The sequence below is a fragment of the Cornus florida genome, unplaced genomic scaffold, assembly GCF_030987335.1.
Source record: "Cornus florida cultivar Cherokee Brave unplaced genomic scaffold, ASM3098733v1 CherokeeBrave_3.0.0_Hap2_Chr06, whole genome shotgun sequence".
Taxonomy (NCBI): Eukaryota; Viridiplantae; Streptophyta; class Magnoliopsida; order Cornales; family Cornaceae; genus Cornus; species Cornus florida.
The window spans coordinates 82,833,728-82,849,791 of NW_026775576.1; the positions used below are offsets into that span (position 1 = coordinate 82,833,728).

General features: G+C 38.0%; 2 protein-coding genes across 2 annotated transcripts; both read right to left on the reverse strand.

Moving 5' to 3' along the window:
* Positions 1-724: 724 nt before the first annotated feature.
* On the reverse strand, positions 725-8,316 carry LOC132312384 (peroxisomal 2,4-dienoyl-CoA reductase [(3E)-enoyl-CoA-producing]-like). Its single transcript, XM_059810733.1, has 5 exons — positions 6,403-8,316; positions 5,138-5,297; positions 2,746-2,915; positions 2,440-2,662; positions 725-1,157 (listed from the first exon to the last, which is right to left on the reverse strand). The coding sequence occupies exons 1-5, from the start codon at positions 6,586-6,588 to the stop codon at positions 1,003-1,005; spliced, it is 894 nt and encodes a 297-aa protein (XP_059666716.1). The 5' UTR covers positions 6,589-8,316; the 3' UTR covers positions 725-1,002.
* A 2,582-nt stretch (positions 8,317-10,898) lies between these two features.
* On the reverse strand, positions 10,899-14,531 carry LOC132312385 (nuclear transcription factor Y subunit C-2). Its single transcript, XM_059810734.1, has 2 exons — positions 14,375-14,531; positions 10,899-12,091 (listed from the first exon to the last, which is right to left on the reverse strand). The coding sequence occupies exon 2, from the start codon at positions 12,009-12,011 to the stop codon at positions 11,214-11,216; it is 798 nt and encodes a 265-aa protein (XP_059666717.1). The 5' UTR covers positions 12,012-12,091; positions 14,375-14,531; the 3' UTR covers positions 10,899-11,213.
* Positions 14,532-16,064: the final 1,533 nt, after the last annotated feature.

The window sequence follows — 16,064 nt, forward strand, 5'->3', positions numbered from 1 at the left end:
GGTGTAATGCTTTAAAAACTTTTTCATGAGTTGAGAACTTCATGGGTCATATATTCGGTATCAGACATTGCGTATCAGGTTCATTTGAGTTAAAGTGATTATTTTCACTGGTTTGGTTAGATTTGTGCGTTCTCAAAACATGTTTCAAGAGCTGTTGAATCTGACCTAAAATTCAACCAAGAAGAGGATCTTTTAGAGATTCGGTTTTATATCTCCGTGCTAGTCCAAACTTGTATCACTGAAAAGCCTAAAATCTGAAATCCTAATGTGATATGAAGTGCACTTTAATTTGTTCTGAAGGTCACTCAGGATGGAGCAGGACGAGTTGTGAATTGCGCGCGGGCATGAGTTACCGTTAATTGAGTTCCTCGGCAGTCCCAGATCATCTGATACGTATGGTAGATAATAGTCATCACTCATCAGTAATAATTTTAGCAGTTGATGTGAAAGATGATCAAAGGCATGGGGCCGACATGCCCAGCTATTCAACGTTTTAGATGACAGACTAAAAACAAAAAAAATATATCCAAAATCCAATCTGCAAAATTCATTTTAGGGCTGCTAATATGGTTGTCCTTTTATCCCATTTTTCAACCACAGAACCCTAGATGTTTGTCCCAGTTCTACATTTTATTTCCATGTAATAAAATGCATCAAAAGGCTTAACAGAACAAAACTTTTCCCTCCTCAAAAACCATGTATGGAGACTATATGATGTTCACCCTTTAAAAAGAAAGAGAAGCGATGTAATTAAGATCCATGTATCAAACATACAAAAGTATAGATATAGATATTGAAGAATCCAACTGAAGCATAATATAAGATAAAAAGAGCAGAAATTATTTTGCAAGGGATTTGAAATTGTAGCATGAACCCTGAAGCGATGTAATTAAGTATACATTATTCACTTGTCTAAATGATGGACCTAATAAACTATAATTCCACTCCAGGTGGGAGGATATTAGGTATATAATGCATGATCAAAATTGCTCCGAGTTAGGGTTACAGTTTACTGGTTGGAACCCCAACAGGTGCATCTCTCGATTTTTTTTCCACAGCACGAGAAAGCTGCTTCACTGCCTCTTTTGGTAGGTGGCGAGGCCTGCTTAGCCAAAGTCCTCCATCAACAATCATAGTGGTCCCATTGATGTATTTACCTTCATAGCATTACACAGAAGAATGAAAATCTCACATGGCAAAGAGGCAAAAGACAACTGATCCATAATTTAAAGAAAGCAAGCCAATTTAAAGTAGAGTAGAGGCATTCATTGCTGTAACTCAGCGACGTTTCCTCCAAGGGGGACAATTTGGAACCTTTGATAACATGAAGAGCATTTGGAGACGATGTTGAGCGAAAGCAGGAAAAGAAAAAGAAAAAGAAAATTCTGGACTCTCTCTTTCTTCATTTCTCGAAAACCAAATGCATATATATTTATAAAGCTTAATAAGATATCAAAAGAAGCAGTTATTTAGACGGCAAACAATGTTGTACACAACAACACTGGAAAGAATGTAGACTAATGCTACCACAAAGGCCAGTCATATTTGAACAAGTAACCCTGAGAGTCACCACTTGCATGATGTTTCCTAAATGATAAATGAATTTTTAATATGAAATCAATAAAATCAGGTTTGATTCAGGCCAATACCTCCACGTTCACATGAAATGTTACTAGAAAGAAAAGCTCTCACTGATGAACCACAAAGATAGACTCCGCCCATGATTTTAGACCATATTTAAAAAGTTGTTTATGCACACTTGTAGTAAGAATAAATATAGGATTTGGTAAAATCCTCTAGGCAGGGGTTTTAAATTATGTCAGGTGTCACCAGGCATAATACATTTATGATTACCCCTTGAACAAGATGTAGAGCTAAATAAAACCGCCCTTCTATACAAAAGAGGAGGTTGAATATCATGTGTTGCAGATGTTCGAGTTAAGCAGCAACATAAATCATGCTCTATGTCCCCCTCAAAACCAAAAAAGAAAAAAGGAAACAAAAATATACAGGCACACAAACAAACTAATTCAATTACACACACATATCTAATATACAAGAGAGCCTAGTTCAACTGGTTGGATATGCAAAAGGATTAAAAATGGAAGAGTGAATGGAAGCAAAAGTGAGGCGTGTCCAAAAGCACGACAACAAAACAAGGACGAAGACGAAGACGAAGACGAAGGTTGTACTAAGAGAAAACACATTAGCATAAACAATGGGCTTATTTCAAGAAGAATAAGGAAAATTGATACATGCAGCCAAATCTAAATAAATGATATAATAATCATTATTCAGATCCCATTGTTTCTTAAATATGGAAAACGTTGAAACAATATGTAGTTGAGTCCTTCAATATGAACTATTTAGGTCCACCAAAATGATAGGCCCTAATGAAAGATGAATACTGATAACTGCAGAGTGCATGAAGTCACTAACCAGCATCTGATGCAAGGTAGAGAGCAGCCATGGCAATATCCCATTTCTCCCCGAGTTTATACAGAGGCATATAGTCTCTGGCTTTACTATCCATCTCTTCAGGTCCAAGTTTTCTCATGCCAGCAGTATCACCTATTGGGCCTGGTGCAATCCCATTGACTTTGATATCATAGTCTGTACCCCACTCCAGCGCCAAGTTTCTTGTAATGGCGTCAACAGCCGCCTGGTGAAAGGGATCAAGTCTTAATGAAATATATTTCATATAAGTCAAAACATCTTAAAGTACTAGCAAAACATGTAATTAACCTTGGCTGCAGATACATGGATTTGATACCAAGCTGCTGTGTAATGCAAGGTAGCACTGATGTTCAGAATAGTTCCACCACTAGATGAGCTTCTTCCTAGTCCTCCTTTCTTAAGATAATTAAGTGCTTCATGGCACATTGTGAACGTGCCAACAGAATCAATATCCATAACTGCAGAAGGTAAATACACACACAAACACACAGAGTCAGATAAAAGCATTCCATTATCAATGTTCAAAGTTGACGTCCCATCCGCCTTTATCTGAAAACTGATCATCTTTAATAAGTTTACATATAAAGCACCAAACCTGGTCAAACCATGTAAACATTGAGTATACAAGAGCATGACCAAAGGCGAATGCCACCTATAGAATCGACAAGATACAGAAGGAAAATGAAAGTTGCGACAAATGTAATAAGCTCAATATCAACTGCTTTCAATCTCGAGATCAAAGGCTCTGTATCCCCGAAGCTATGCCCAAGTCTTATCAATCCACAAGCACAATTTAAGGCCTAGAGCCTAAAAAATCTGTTGTTCCCACAGCAGAACACAACAATACATAATATGTGGACTCTGTGCTTCATGCATACAACACCAGCTAGGGATCATTGTGCCCCTACATCACAAATTATCAATGTTCAGAATAACCTCCAACAGCAAACCCAACAAACTAGGTGTAAGGCACCTTTACTCATCAAACCTTTTGAAAGGAATCACTAGCCCCCCTTTCCACCTCAAGGGATATTCACTGCCTCCCCTGACCTCCATATCATAGCGTTGCTGAAGCCTGAATGAAGCCATCCACCTCTTCTACTTCCAATTCCTGCACAACCCTAAAGAAGCGTGGCTCCCAGCCTCCCGTGTCACTCTAGCCCCAGAAGAACCTATCATAATCAGCAGTGGCTGCTCCCAAATTCAGGTCCATAACATAAGGCATATCAACCTCCTCAAACCAAGTATCATGGAAAAAAAGTGCACCCATCAACTGTCTCCAAGCAAAAGTTCAATATCTGTTGGGAATTCATCCAACAGTGTCTTCAACCACATCCAAATTTACCCTCCACCACCTTCGTACAAGCTCTCCCCTTCCAAATTAAAACTCAAAGCCTCCTCCTGAGTAAGGTTTGATTGAAAAGCCTCAACTGTTTAATACCTAGGCCTCTTCCCTCACTGGCAAACAAACTTTCTTCCGGTCCATCATATGGTTTTTAATTTTTTATACTCCTACAGTCCTACCCAACCCCCTTTCCCCAAAGTCTTTCTAAAACTTCTCTATCATCTTAGTGATAAAAGTTAGAATGGTAAAGATAGAAATGATTTAGAGATATTTTGGAAGTGTTCTTTCTAGCTAACTTAAATACATCTTTTAGACAGGTATCGTCTCTTTCCATCCAACAACCCCTCCTTTGAATCCCTTTATCATTGGTTCTCAACTGAACTCGATAAAAGCTCAAGTAGGTAGTGGGAACACATCCCATCCTACAATTTAAATTCTTTACCAACCTGCTGGTCTTCCCCACCGAATCTCTCCATATGGGGATAGGCTTTTTCTTTCCCAAATTCGCTCTTAATACTGAACTTACCGATGAGTATAGAAGGACGCGCCAAAGGTACCCATAGCTACCCGCCGCCGGGGGGGGGGGGGGTGGGTGTGGGCGTTACTCCAGTCCCTTTGAGCAACCTCCCACCCCATAAAAAAAAAATAATAAAAATAAAAATAAATAAATAAAATACTGCTGCCATTCACCAGAAAATAAAACCAAATATACACAGCTCTATCTATTTCCTCCCTTTTTGCCCAAAGCATATACAACAAGAAATCCAGACTTGGTCACATAATTTAACGATGTCCAATTAATAAAAAACTCTTGGTCTCCCACGCAGAAGTGTAGAATTCACACATTCGTCAGTCATAGGCAAAAAAGGGCTAGCCTAGTGCACGAGGATCCCGCCATTGGATCTGGGGAGGGTCAGAGGTAAGCAGGTATGCGGAAAGGCTGCTTCTAGTTTCAAACCTATGACCTCCAGGTCACAATGGAACAAGCTTACCTTTACACCAAGGCCTGCCTAACGCCTTCAAAAAATCTAGCGTTGCATACTGCAAAGGCATTCGAAGACATTCTTTTGCCTTTTCTCTTGAAAAATTTAACCAGAGAAAAAGAAAAAAAAAAAGAAGAGACTCAATCCAATACGAAATGTGAATTTAGAAGTTTAAGCTGATTATACAAGGCATAAAAGAGATCCTACAGCAATTGTGTATATACACACATATATTTGGTGCAAAGGAATTCCATGTATTATTTTTTAAATAACTTACAAATTTAAACAAACACAGAGAGAATTAAAAGAATGAAAATGCTGGTTTTATCATGACAATTGTTAAAAATAGCACCTGTCCGAAACCCATTAGGGGACAAATCCTCAGCTGACACAAGGAAATTGCCAGCTGCAGCATTAACAAGAATGTCGATCCTACCGAAATGCTTGATAGTTGATTCAACAACTCTTCTTGCATCTTCTTGCTTGCGAACATCCCCCTCAAAGCCGACAGCCTGAAGAATGAATGGCAAAAGGGAAGGGAACTAAGTGATGAAATATTAATTATATATTCTGGAACATCATTTTAATGCTGGCATAACAAACAACTAATCAGCTGTATGAAAATACATTCCGAGAGACCAAATGATCTTACCAACAGTAATTTGTCGACTACCTTCACCAGGTCTTTTAGACCTTAAACTCAATCAATCAAAAAACCTCACATGGTCACCTTAAAATAAACCAAACAACCAATTTGACCAGTAGGCATCCCCAAGCCACCCACTTACAGCCCAAATATTGTTTATGAAGGGAACAATTAGCAACTGATTTCACAGGGTCAAGCCAGAAAAACACATAAGTTGAACTAGTTCAACTAAACCAACCACCAAAGCTAACTCAGTGGCTTTTGTTGAATCGGATAACAAAATGTATGGTCAAAATTTTCCTTTCATAAATCTTAACCAATTATAAGGCCCAATCACAACTATTTTAGATTGCCTAACTTGGGTCCTTTTCTCCAATTGACTATTTAAAGCAAAGCCAACTCAAGATTAAAGCATAAAATAATCAATACTACTGATACCATCTACCAAATACCATTTCTACATGACAAAATGACCCTTGTCAGTACTCATATCTATGGAAAATGTTTGCATTAGAAAATCATATTGACACACATCAATGCATCATGAACCAGAGCCTAAAAAGTTTCAATTTGATATCAAATCATCAAATTTACCCAAAGAATCAAATATAATATATATGTGTGTGTGTGTAACAAACGATACTAGTCGCGTAAACCCAATTCTTGAGGAAACCATACACAGAAAACTGAGTAAATAAATCTTTCTACTTGAAAGATTGATAATTGGCAATAATTCATATCTGAAAACCAGGAAAATACATGAAATGGTGTGTGAAGGAAAATGGGTTGTTACTAGAATTCATTATTAGGATTTGAAGAGTCAACCTTTCGAGAAGAAGCGAACTGTAAAAGTGATGACCATGAATCTGATCATGGAAATGAAGCAAACCCTGATTGGCATATCATATATAATACAAAACTGGAACAACATGAAATGAATTGTTTCTTTCTGGTGTGAAAAGAGTTTTTACCGGAATTCCGATTGATCGGAGTGTGGAGACGGCGGAGTCAAGAACCCGCCTGCGTCGTCCCATGATGGCGATTGAGGCTCCATGTTTACCAAACTGTGTGGAGATCTCGAACCCAATTCCAGACCCACCTCCGGTCAATAGGGCTACCTTGCCTTTCAGTGTATCTGCCTTGAAAGGTGACTCCATTCTCTCTCTTTCTCTGTGTACTTTGTCTACAACTGATTACCAGGAGTAGATTGTTTATTTATTTATTTTAAATATCAACAATGTCCTTTTGTAGTATTATGTGAAAAAAAAAGGATAAAGTGTAAAAAAAAACCCTTGAACTTTACTCTTTCTCCCTAAAAACCCCCTGAACTATTTTTTTTACAATTAACATCCTGAACTATCAATTTTTTTTTGTAAAATGTACCCAATGATGAAGTTCCGTTTGATTTCTCCGGCCAATTGGGCGCGTGATGCACGCATGCCAGAAATATATCTTTAAAATGACAAAGCTACCCTTATACTATTAAATGTATAAAATTAAAATTGAAAAATAAAAAAAATTCCTAAATTAAAACCAAACCATATATGAATTTCACCACCGCCCCTCAGCCACATTTTCTCTCTCAATATCGCCGTCGCGACCTCATCACCGCTGTGAACCTGCTGTTGCCGCCACCGCCACCGCCACCGCCACCGCTGCGAACTTGCCGGCAGCACGCATCTCCATCTCCGGTGCCGTGCTCTCACCCTAAATCTCGACCAAGACACCGTTGCTTCAGCTATGGCTGGAATATCACCAAGTAGCAGTCAAGTATGAAGTTGATGGCGATGGCGATAACTGTGAGAATATTGTGATGGTGTTTCGACGACGACAAGACCCACCGACGTGACGTCTGTTGCAGCGGGAAGTTTTATTTATAATATGGGTTTGGCCATTAGTTGAGAATTTTACAATTGGGCTTGGTGAGTTTGTTACCGTCGAAACGGCCTGTTGAGGAGTCAACGAGGATGGGAATTTTGCAATTGGGTTTGGTGAGTCTGTTAGTTCGGAATTGGATTGGAAGATAAGAGTAGAAGGGAAGATGAGTGAATAAGAAAGAGGAGGCGACGATGCCGGGGAAGAAGATGATGTTGGAGTGGGAGGGGGTTTACCTAGCACCGACGATTTGACTCTTCTTTCCCTTAAATTGATACCCCAAAGCCATCTCTTTAATCATTCCATCTTGACAACCACCTTCGTTCCATCACAACTTTCACTGAAGAGTGAACCCAATTTTTGGTGGAGAGGCTCAGTTTGAGACGGTGGTGAAGAACAGAGCAATAATATGTATTTTATATGTAATACATATATATCTAATATATACAATATACTATATAGCAGTGAGGGCTTGATGGCTTATGCAATTGATGGATGTTGAAGGCTTGGCTGGTGAGAACTTATGCATATACATAGTTCAATACAAGAGTGATGTATATATAGGATAAGAGTGATGTGTGTGTATATATATATATACAGAGACGGGGATGCAGATTTACCCAGAGAGGAATTGGATTTTTGTTCTTCTTATTCTTTTTATTTCACTAAATATTTGGATCTTTCTTAATATCAAAATACAATCCCATTTATAATGATAGATGATTCAGCCATTGAGGGTTTCAAATTGCAGAGCATCCCATTATCTCATTCTATTGAAGATAGAAAGAGGAAAATAGGTTTTAAATGGGTTAACCTATTCATAGCTCCGAAGAACGAGTGGCGACCGACGATGGCGATGGCGATGGCGATGGATTGTCTTCACCTTCCTACTGTAAATGGCGATGGATTTTTATTTGGGGTTAGGGTTGAACTGGCAGATTGGGTTTCAAATTGGTGTTCTGAGGAAGTTTAGGTTTAGCAAATTGGGAAGCCGATAGGATTCCGGCGAAACTCCTCATCGTTGCAGGGGGGGGGGGGTGATAAGACGATGTGTTGTACAATTTTAATTAGTTCTTGAGATTTTGCCTGACACATCAGCAACACAAATTTGTTAAGTACTAAAACAGTATCGTTTCACCAGAGGGTATATTCGTAATTTTCTATTTCTGGTACCAGAGATCTCATAATTGTCCTCAACTGCAACTTTTTAATAGTTCAGGAAGGCACTTGTTAAATCAGAGAGGTTTTGTGCAATTGCCTGATAGTTCAGGAGGGTTTTGTGCACTTTACCCGTGAAAAAAATTATGTTGAAGAATAATAAAGTATCATTATTAAAAAATTATTACATGATTTGATCGTGTTTCAATTATTATTATTATTATTATTTTGTAGTATTTAATTTTTACGTGTTGATTAGTGATAGGTTGGAGACAACAATACACAAATAAATATATTAATTTTATTCAATTTTTTCCTGGCGTGTTAAATTAATAATTAATACGGGACTACGGCTTATATGAGGCAGTAATTTTCTTTTCATCAGGAGGCCAAATAATAGGTCTACACATGTAGTATTACCTTATCTCTTATATTTACTATACTCACATATTTTAATATTCTCGTTTTTGCTGCCCGTCTTGATCTACTGTAATACATTGATATGTCATTTATTTTTTTAATTGGGCATTTGAGGGTTTAAATTGGGGAAAAAGTGAATGAATGCATTATTTTCAACACAAAACAAAAAAGAGATGGTTGATAAATAACTGTGAGTATGTGTACTTGTCTGAGAGATATAAGTCACATCGGAGAGATATGAGTCACATTGGTCACCACCAAACAAGTGAAAAGGGCAAAAAAAAATTAGCAAGTTCTTCTCCACCTTTACTTGTGATTTTGCTAGAGAAAGCACTTATTTCCCGTTTTAACAAGACAAACAAAAAGGGGCTTTGTTTTTCTTTAAAATTAGAAATGTACTAATACTACAAGTACTTCGTATTTGTAATGAATTATAATAATATCTTAGTATTTAACCTTATTAGTATTTAACTTCTTAAGATGATTTTTTTTTTTTTAACTAATGCAATTCAAGCCGAGCCAAAAATTACAATAACTCTACGAATACTTTTATAAGGACGACGTACATGTACCGTGTTCATATCGAATACCGATCCTTCTTGAATACTTTTGAATACGTGTCATATATTTATTAAATATATCTATAATTTAATATATATATAACAAGTATCCAATACTTTCTAGATACTTTAACCACGTATATGATGCTTCCAAATTCTTCAAAACATATTTTTAACAAGTTTTAAACCTTAAAACGTAGGTTTTTCAATAATAATATAACTGATTACTAAGACGCTTGTTGCGTCCTACTCGTACACGTATGTTATTTATTTGTTTTTTTATTTGTTGTATCACTGGACTCATATCATGTTGCATCTATATCGTGCTTCCTATATTCCACTTTATGCCATCATTCTTTTAAAAATGGTAGAGATCTTTATCCTATTATATATCTCTCATCCCCATTTTTTTTTTTTTTTTGCAGGTTCTCAAGGCCAAACATGTAGCAACAACAATCAAGGTGATAGTTTGAGGAGAAAGCAAAGGCACTAAAAGTGCATAAAATTGAAAACACTAAACATATGTTGTACAAACAGAAGTTTCTTTTTATTCTTATTTTTACATTTTGGCCTGGATTTTTCTATTGTTGACAGCAATGATTTTCAAGTGACATGCAAATTCAGTAATGGTACTTGTTATCAGGAGTATTTGTCCCACATCGAATCCTGATGAAGAGTGAAAGGGGTATACATGGGTAGGTATACAGTACTACCCAACAACTTAAGTTTTTGAATAAATAGACAAATGTCCACCCGTTACTACAATTAGTATTCTAACCAAATTCAGTTCTTGTTCCGGTGCACATGCCAAGCGTCCGGTTGAGCCATCCGGGCAGGCAGTGGCCCGACCGCAGCGATAACATCGGGTGAAGAGAATGTTACAAGAACTATTTGTCCCGCGTCGAAACCAAATGGAAAGTGACTTGTTGACGACTTCCCATAAAAATTGTTATGGAATTTCAATCTCTCCCAAGTGTCATGTATCATTTACCATTGGGCATAAAAATTGTTATGGAATTTCAATCTCTCCCAAGTGTCATGTATCATTTACCATTGGGCAATTGTTTTTTATTGTCAAAATATCTTCTTTTTTTATTATCGAGGTGTCATGGGCTTTGCCAGTCTAATCGGTATGTGCAAGGGCGCCCCACACGGATCCGGTAACGATCCTCTCTTTTCAACCTTAAAACAAACAATGATGATCATGGCCACGAGAATCAGAAAAGATACTTGACGACCATGACCAAAATCATCCTCAATGTGGTTATTGTACGATTTCTTAGAACCTTTGTATTGACAATTAAGCCGTAAGCATGTCAATGGTAAAAACCAGCTGAAACCGACAGATATTCTGTTTAGAAAGTGGGTTTGAATTTGAACTGTCATGCTCAATAAACATCTGTGACATGTTCTTTTCGGAAATTTAATGAGGAACACTAAAAGATATAGCAACGTTGACAAACTAGAATGGATGCTATGCTCACATAAACTGATTCAACAACTCCAGTTTCTGTTCACCCTTCTCCTAAAAAAGGATCCACAAATAAAGAAAACATAAGAGGCAAGGAATACAAACCCATACCTGATACAAATGGCTCACATTTGAGCTTTGTATCATCAAAACAAGTTCGAGCCACAATTGCTACCTAAAACAACTACTACTTAAGCACAAATGAGACATTACGGATATCTACATCCGACAACCCATCACAAGGCAACCCATCATAAGGCATTCCGGGCACAGTCATTACATAATCTTCCTCCCAGCATCAATTGTCCGCTTGTTGCTGTTGGGTTTGCTGTTGCTGAGGTTGAGACTGTGACCATGGCAAAAATGCTACAGGTGGTCGGGGTTGCTGACCAGCATAGAGGGCTGCTTGATCAACTGGTTTTCCCATAATCATCCCTGATGGTGCCACTGGATGCTGGGGTGGGACATAGTAATACGGAATAGAATCAACTGGGGAACCCCCTAGCGGAATAGTAGCTTTCGTGATCCCAAGTCCCTCCTCTTTTAGCTCGTCTCTTGGAACAATATCAACTAAGAAATCAAAGACATCAGTCCTTGAAATGGCAGCAGCAATATCATTCTTCTGAAGGGTCCTCCTTTTGTTCTCTTCTGTGTGAATCCAAGAGCGCAGAGTCAGCTCCAGAATGAACATCTCACATGCCTTTGAGAATATGACAGGGGCCTCAGCTGAAATCATCCTGACATCCTCATCAGCTTTCATTATTTTCTTGATACGAGCAAGTGGGAGGCTGTGGTTCTTGAAGTCAGTTGTTTGCTCAATTTCTTGCATCTGGTCGGCCCAGAACAATTGAAGCTGCTGTTGTTGCTGCTGCTGCTGCTGTTGGTAATGGAAATGCTGCGCTTGTTGGTAAGCAAGGTGGTGTTGTGAAGTAGGAAAAGCTGGGGGAGGCTGAGTAGCAGACGGGACTGTTGCAACAGGAGTGCCAGAAGCCACCATGGGTGCAGTTTGATAGGCAGATGTAGCACATGCCATTTGACCTGCACCTGCTACAAGTCCCACAACTTGCTGCTGCTGACTCTGTTTTGATTGATCCATCCACCACTAATGTATCTTTCCCCTTGCTGCGTCTATCCCTTTTTTTGTCCCCTAGTTGGGTCTATCTTCTCAACACAATGCTGAAAAAAATAAAAACACAAATAATACACACTCGGTCTCATATTACCTTGAGTTTAAGTCGGTAGATCTAAAGATACAAACACTACTCCCACCAATAATGAAAAAGAAAGAAACATTTTAAAGAACCTTCTCACGACCTTTCATATTTTTTTTTATTTTTTATTTTTATTTTTTATTTTATATATATATATATATATATATTTATTATTTTCCTTCTCCGTTAATGCTGTAAACTACAAATTCTACTTTGCTTATGCCTTCTTAAAAGAACTATGCTTGCAAACTGTGGCTAATCCATGTTATCATGATTATGTCCTCTGAACCCTTCTACAGCATCTCTAGAACTTAAAAACAGTTCAGTCAGTCCACTTCATTTCAACCAGTTGCTTTAACAAGCTTCAGCCCCAGTTCATCGTTTCTTAATATAACCGTGCACCCATCCCAGATGATGTAAATCAACATAAATGCAGCTCTAATGCTACACAACGAGCACAATTCATTAAACTTCTATACACTTTTTTTATTTTTCTATATTTTTTGTTCCATCATACAGATTCCCAAAGATGCTGACAGTTTATAAAGTCGCTCTAAAACTAACAAGAGTATTAGTAGAACGAGTAGTAAGCATGCTCCCTATGCGTTGGACAGAATAACTACACCCAGACATGTCATGGATCAAACAACTACTCAAGTTCTCACAAGGGATCACAACATATTTGGGTATCCCCAGAAACAGAGGATATATAGCTAGATCCCTACACAACTTGGCCCGCTTTGTCAAGCAGTTGACACCTTCCACCATGTAATTCACAAGTGGAATAGGATTCTACGGGGCTCTCCAGGGGGTTGTTCCTTAAAAGGAAATTGGAGGCGGAAAGTTACAACCAATATAATCTTTTACACGTCGTCAAAAATCAATGGAAGGGGACATTTTAAAAAAAAAATTACTTGGAAATGGAATGGCCACTCTATAGGTTTAGTTGTTGAATGGATTTTCATTCATTTGAATGAATTTTCATTCCAAGGGAATGGTCATTCCCACTTTAAATTTCATACCAAACAAAGGAATTGTTAGAATGCACATTCCATTCCATTCCCACGTACCAAACGCAACATTAATGATGATTTGCATGTGCAAAGAGGGAGCAGAATCAGTGGATCATTTGCTCATTCATTGCGAAGTGGCTATAAAATTGTGTCTCATGGCTTCCCTTTCTCTACATTGTTCCAGAAGCACCTAATTTGTAGGCAATGAGGAGTGATCTTAAGAAGATAACTTTAAACGTCAATGTTTGGATGTCGTTACTACCAAACTAAAGGTAACTTTGCATTCTTTTGAGAGCATAGAAGCTCGATGCTACAAAGGACATACTGTCTAGAATCTGTGAGTCTTTTATAACACTAACAATGAAAACGTTATAAATTGTTTGGGGACCATTCTTGCCCCTACTATTTGTTATGTTTCATGTGATACCATGGAAAAAGGAACTTCTAACAACTTCTTCAAAACACTATCCCTTGGTTCTAAGTTTATTTTCTCACAGAACATCCTAGACTCTCACTCAGTTGAAAACTCTAACTCCATACTTTAGAGCAAAGAAAACCCTCCACTGCAATAGAAAAAATCAGTCCATGTCTCGGGACGGGCAACCATTATCCAAATATATCCATGCATGATAAACACATGCACAGCTATAATTTCAAAGGAAAAAAAATACCCTTCTTTGAAAAGCCTTAATCAGAAAGTTAGAGATGTTACAAAGAAACCTTCGTACTGTGTAAAATTAGTTTAGTAAAAAATCAATCCCTAAAACAATCTAAAACAAAACCTATCAAACCCTTCCATTAAGTGTGTGAATAATAAATAAATAAAACCCTGACTTTTGCTTGTGACCTCTGTATTGTGAACACTCTTATAAGATTATAGGAGTAAATCTAGAAAACATGTAAACATTTGCAGGACTTAAATAATAATATAAAATAAATAAATAAACATAAAAGGGGGCAACAGCAAAGTTGAGAGGCCTTTATATAATAAAACCATAAATAGAGCATCGTATGATAACCAACAAGACGATTACTTATCAAATAAATGATAACCAATAAGAAGATCAAACAAAAAACCCTAGAAATAATAAACCACCAAAAGCTCAACTTACAACCAATAAGAAGATCAAATAAAAAAACCCTAGAAAAAATAAACCCCCAAAAGTTCAAATTACATATATAACAAAAACTGAAAGAAGAGAATCATAGTATAAAAGAATGGAAGAATGAGTTACCCATCAAATATTGAGCTCAACCATCTGCAGAGTTCTCTGATGTATGAAGAAGAGAGAGAGCTTTTGAAAATGGCCTAGAGACACAGTGTGTGCGTATATGGCCAGAGGGATCTGTAATTTGCCACGTGTAGAGTTTTCAGACTCAGGGCCTTTCGACTTCCACGTGGTGGAATCTTACTGGAATATTTCAGTAGACGAGATGTTTCGGTAACAGGCTATCACGAAAGCAGAAAAGAGTCAAAAGACAAGGTTAATAGGGACATGCCGGGATATTCACGTGCAGAACACATGGTTTGTCTGGCAAGTTCATCAAAGGCACCATCGTATCACATCACACGAGTCAATTTTCCATTGGGTCCCATGCAGCCTCACGTGACACAATCCGAAAGCCACGAGAGCGCACACAAATATATACCGTATATATAAAATATAAACTGTCGCCAACCATGACAAACTAAAAAATACATTAGCGGGCTAAGTGCAAGAAACACCATGAAATTACGGATGGCAACGGGCGGGATGGGGCGGGATTCCATTCCCCATCCCCATTTCTATCTCCCATGCATTTTTCATTCTCCATTTTTGCTCTTATTTTCATTTAAAATTTTGCCAAAATCTCTATACTCGCCCCCGCCTCCAGCCACATAATTTTTTTTATTAAAAAAAAACACATTTTTTTTTATTTTCATATATATAATAAATCTAATTTAGTAATAAATTATTATATGTTAGGGTATATTAATAATTTCACACTTAATCGGATGGGTTTACCTCATCCCGACGGAAATTCATAATTTGCCCCCATCCCCATCTCTGTTTAGCAAAAAAAATCTCCATCCCCGCTATAAACGGGGGAGTAGAGCCACGGCGGGGATGGAGAATTTGCCATCCCTACATGAATAGTATTCTCTATTTAAAAATAGGTATAAAAAATATTCTTATTCTTTTTAATTTGTTTGATAATTAATATAATATTCATTTTACTCTTTTACACTTTTAAAAATATCCATTAATATAATATTCATTTTACTCTTTTACTTTTCCAAAAATACCATAGATAAATCAAACAATTTCTCTGACCTCTGCAACTCTCTCTCTCTCTCTCTCCAAACATTTCTCCCTACTAATTTCCAGTTTCTTTTCTCCTTTAAAAATGCCAATTTGTCTATATAAATATGACATAAATTTGCAAACTTAAATCCGGATCTCATTGAGAGCTTGAAGGGAAGATCCAAAATTTTACCTTGGTGGAGGAGGTTCTGATTTTGGGCTTCGATAGGGTCGGTGGGGAAGAGGTGGTTGACGATCGGGTTTGTAAATCGGCGAGGAAAGAGCACCACTGCCGGCGCAAGCACTGGACGGCGATGAGATGTGTCGGGCAAGCTAGGAACGGCGGCGGCGATGCACGAGGGATCTGAACTTACCGATACCGGTGTCCAACGATGTGGCAATGTGCAGCTTTGAGACGGCGGCGACACAACCGGCCGGCGATGAGATGTGTTTGTCGAGCTCACTTTTCAGATAGTTCTCCGTCGCCGCCGCCGGTTCAGAGCACGCCATCCTCGCCGAAGACATCTCTGCTGCCATCATTTTAGTCCGCCTCATCACCGGTTCAAACCATCGCCGTCCTTCATCCCCGTTCCTCGACACAACTGGGTGGTGGTAGTGAGATGTTGAGGCTGTGATTGGA

Excerpts from the sequence above, each read along its gene's own strand:
- LOC132312384 (XM_059810733.1), bottom strand. The coding sequence starts at position 6,588 with ATGGAGTCACCTTTCAAGGCAGATACACTGAAAGGCAAGGTAGCCCTA. Across the intron at positions 5,298-6,402 it reads TCCGATCAATCGGAATTCCG|GCTGTCGGCTTTGAGGGGGA; the intron begins GTAAAAACTCTT and ends TTCATTCTTCAG. Across the intron at positions 2,663-2,745 it reads TCCATGTATCTGCAGCCAAG|GCGGCTGTTGACGCCATTAC; the intron begins GTTAATTACATG and ends CCCTTTCACCAG.
- LOC132312385 (XM_059810734.1), bottom strand. The coding sequence starts at position 12,011 with ATGGATCAATCAAAACAGAGTCAGCAGCAGCAAGTTGTGGGACTTGTA.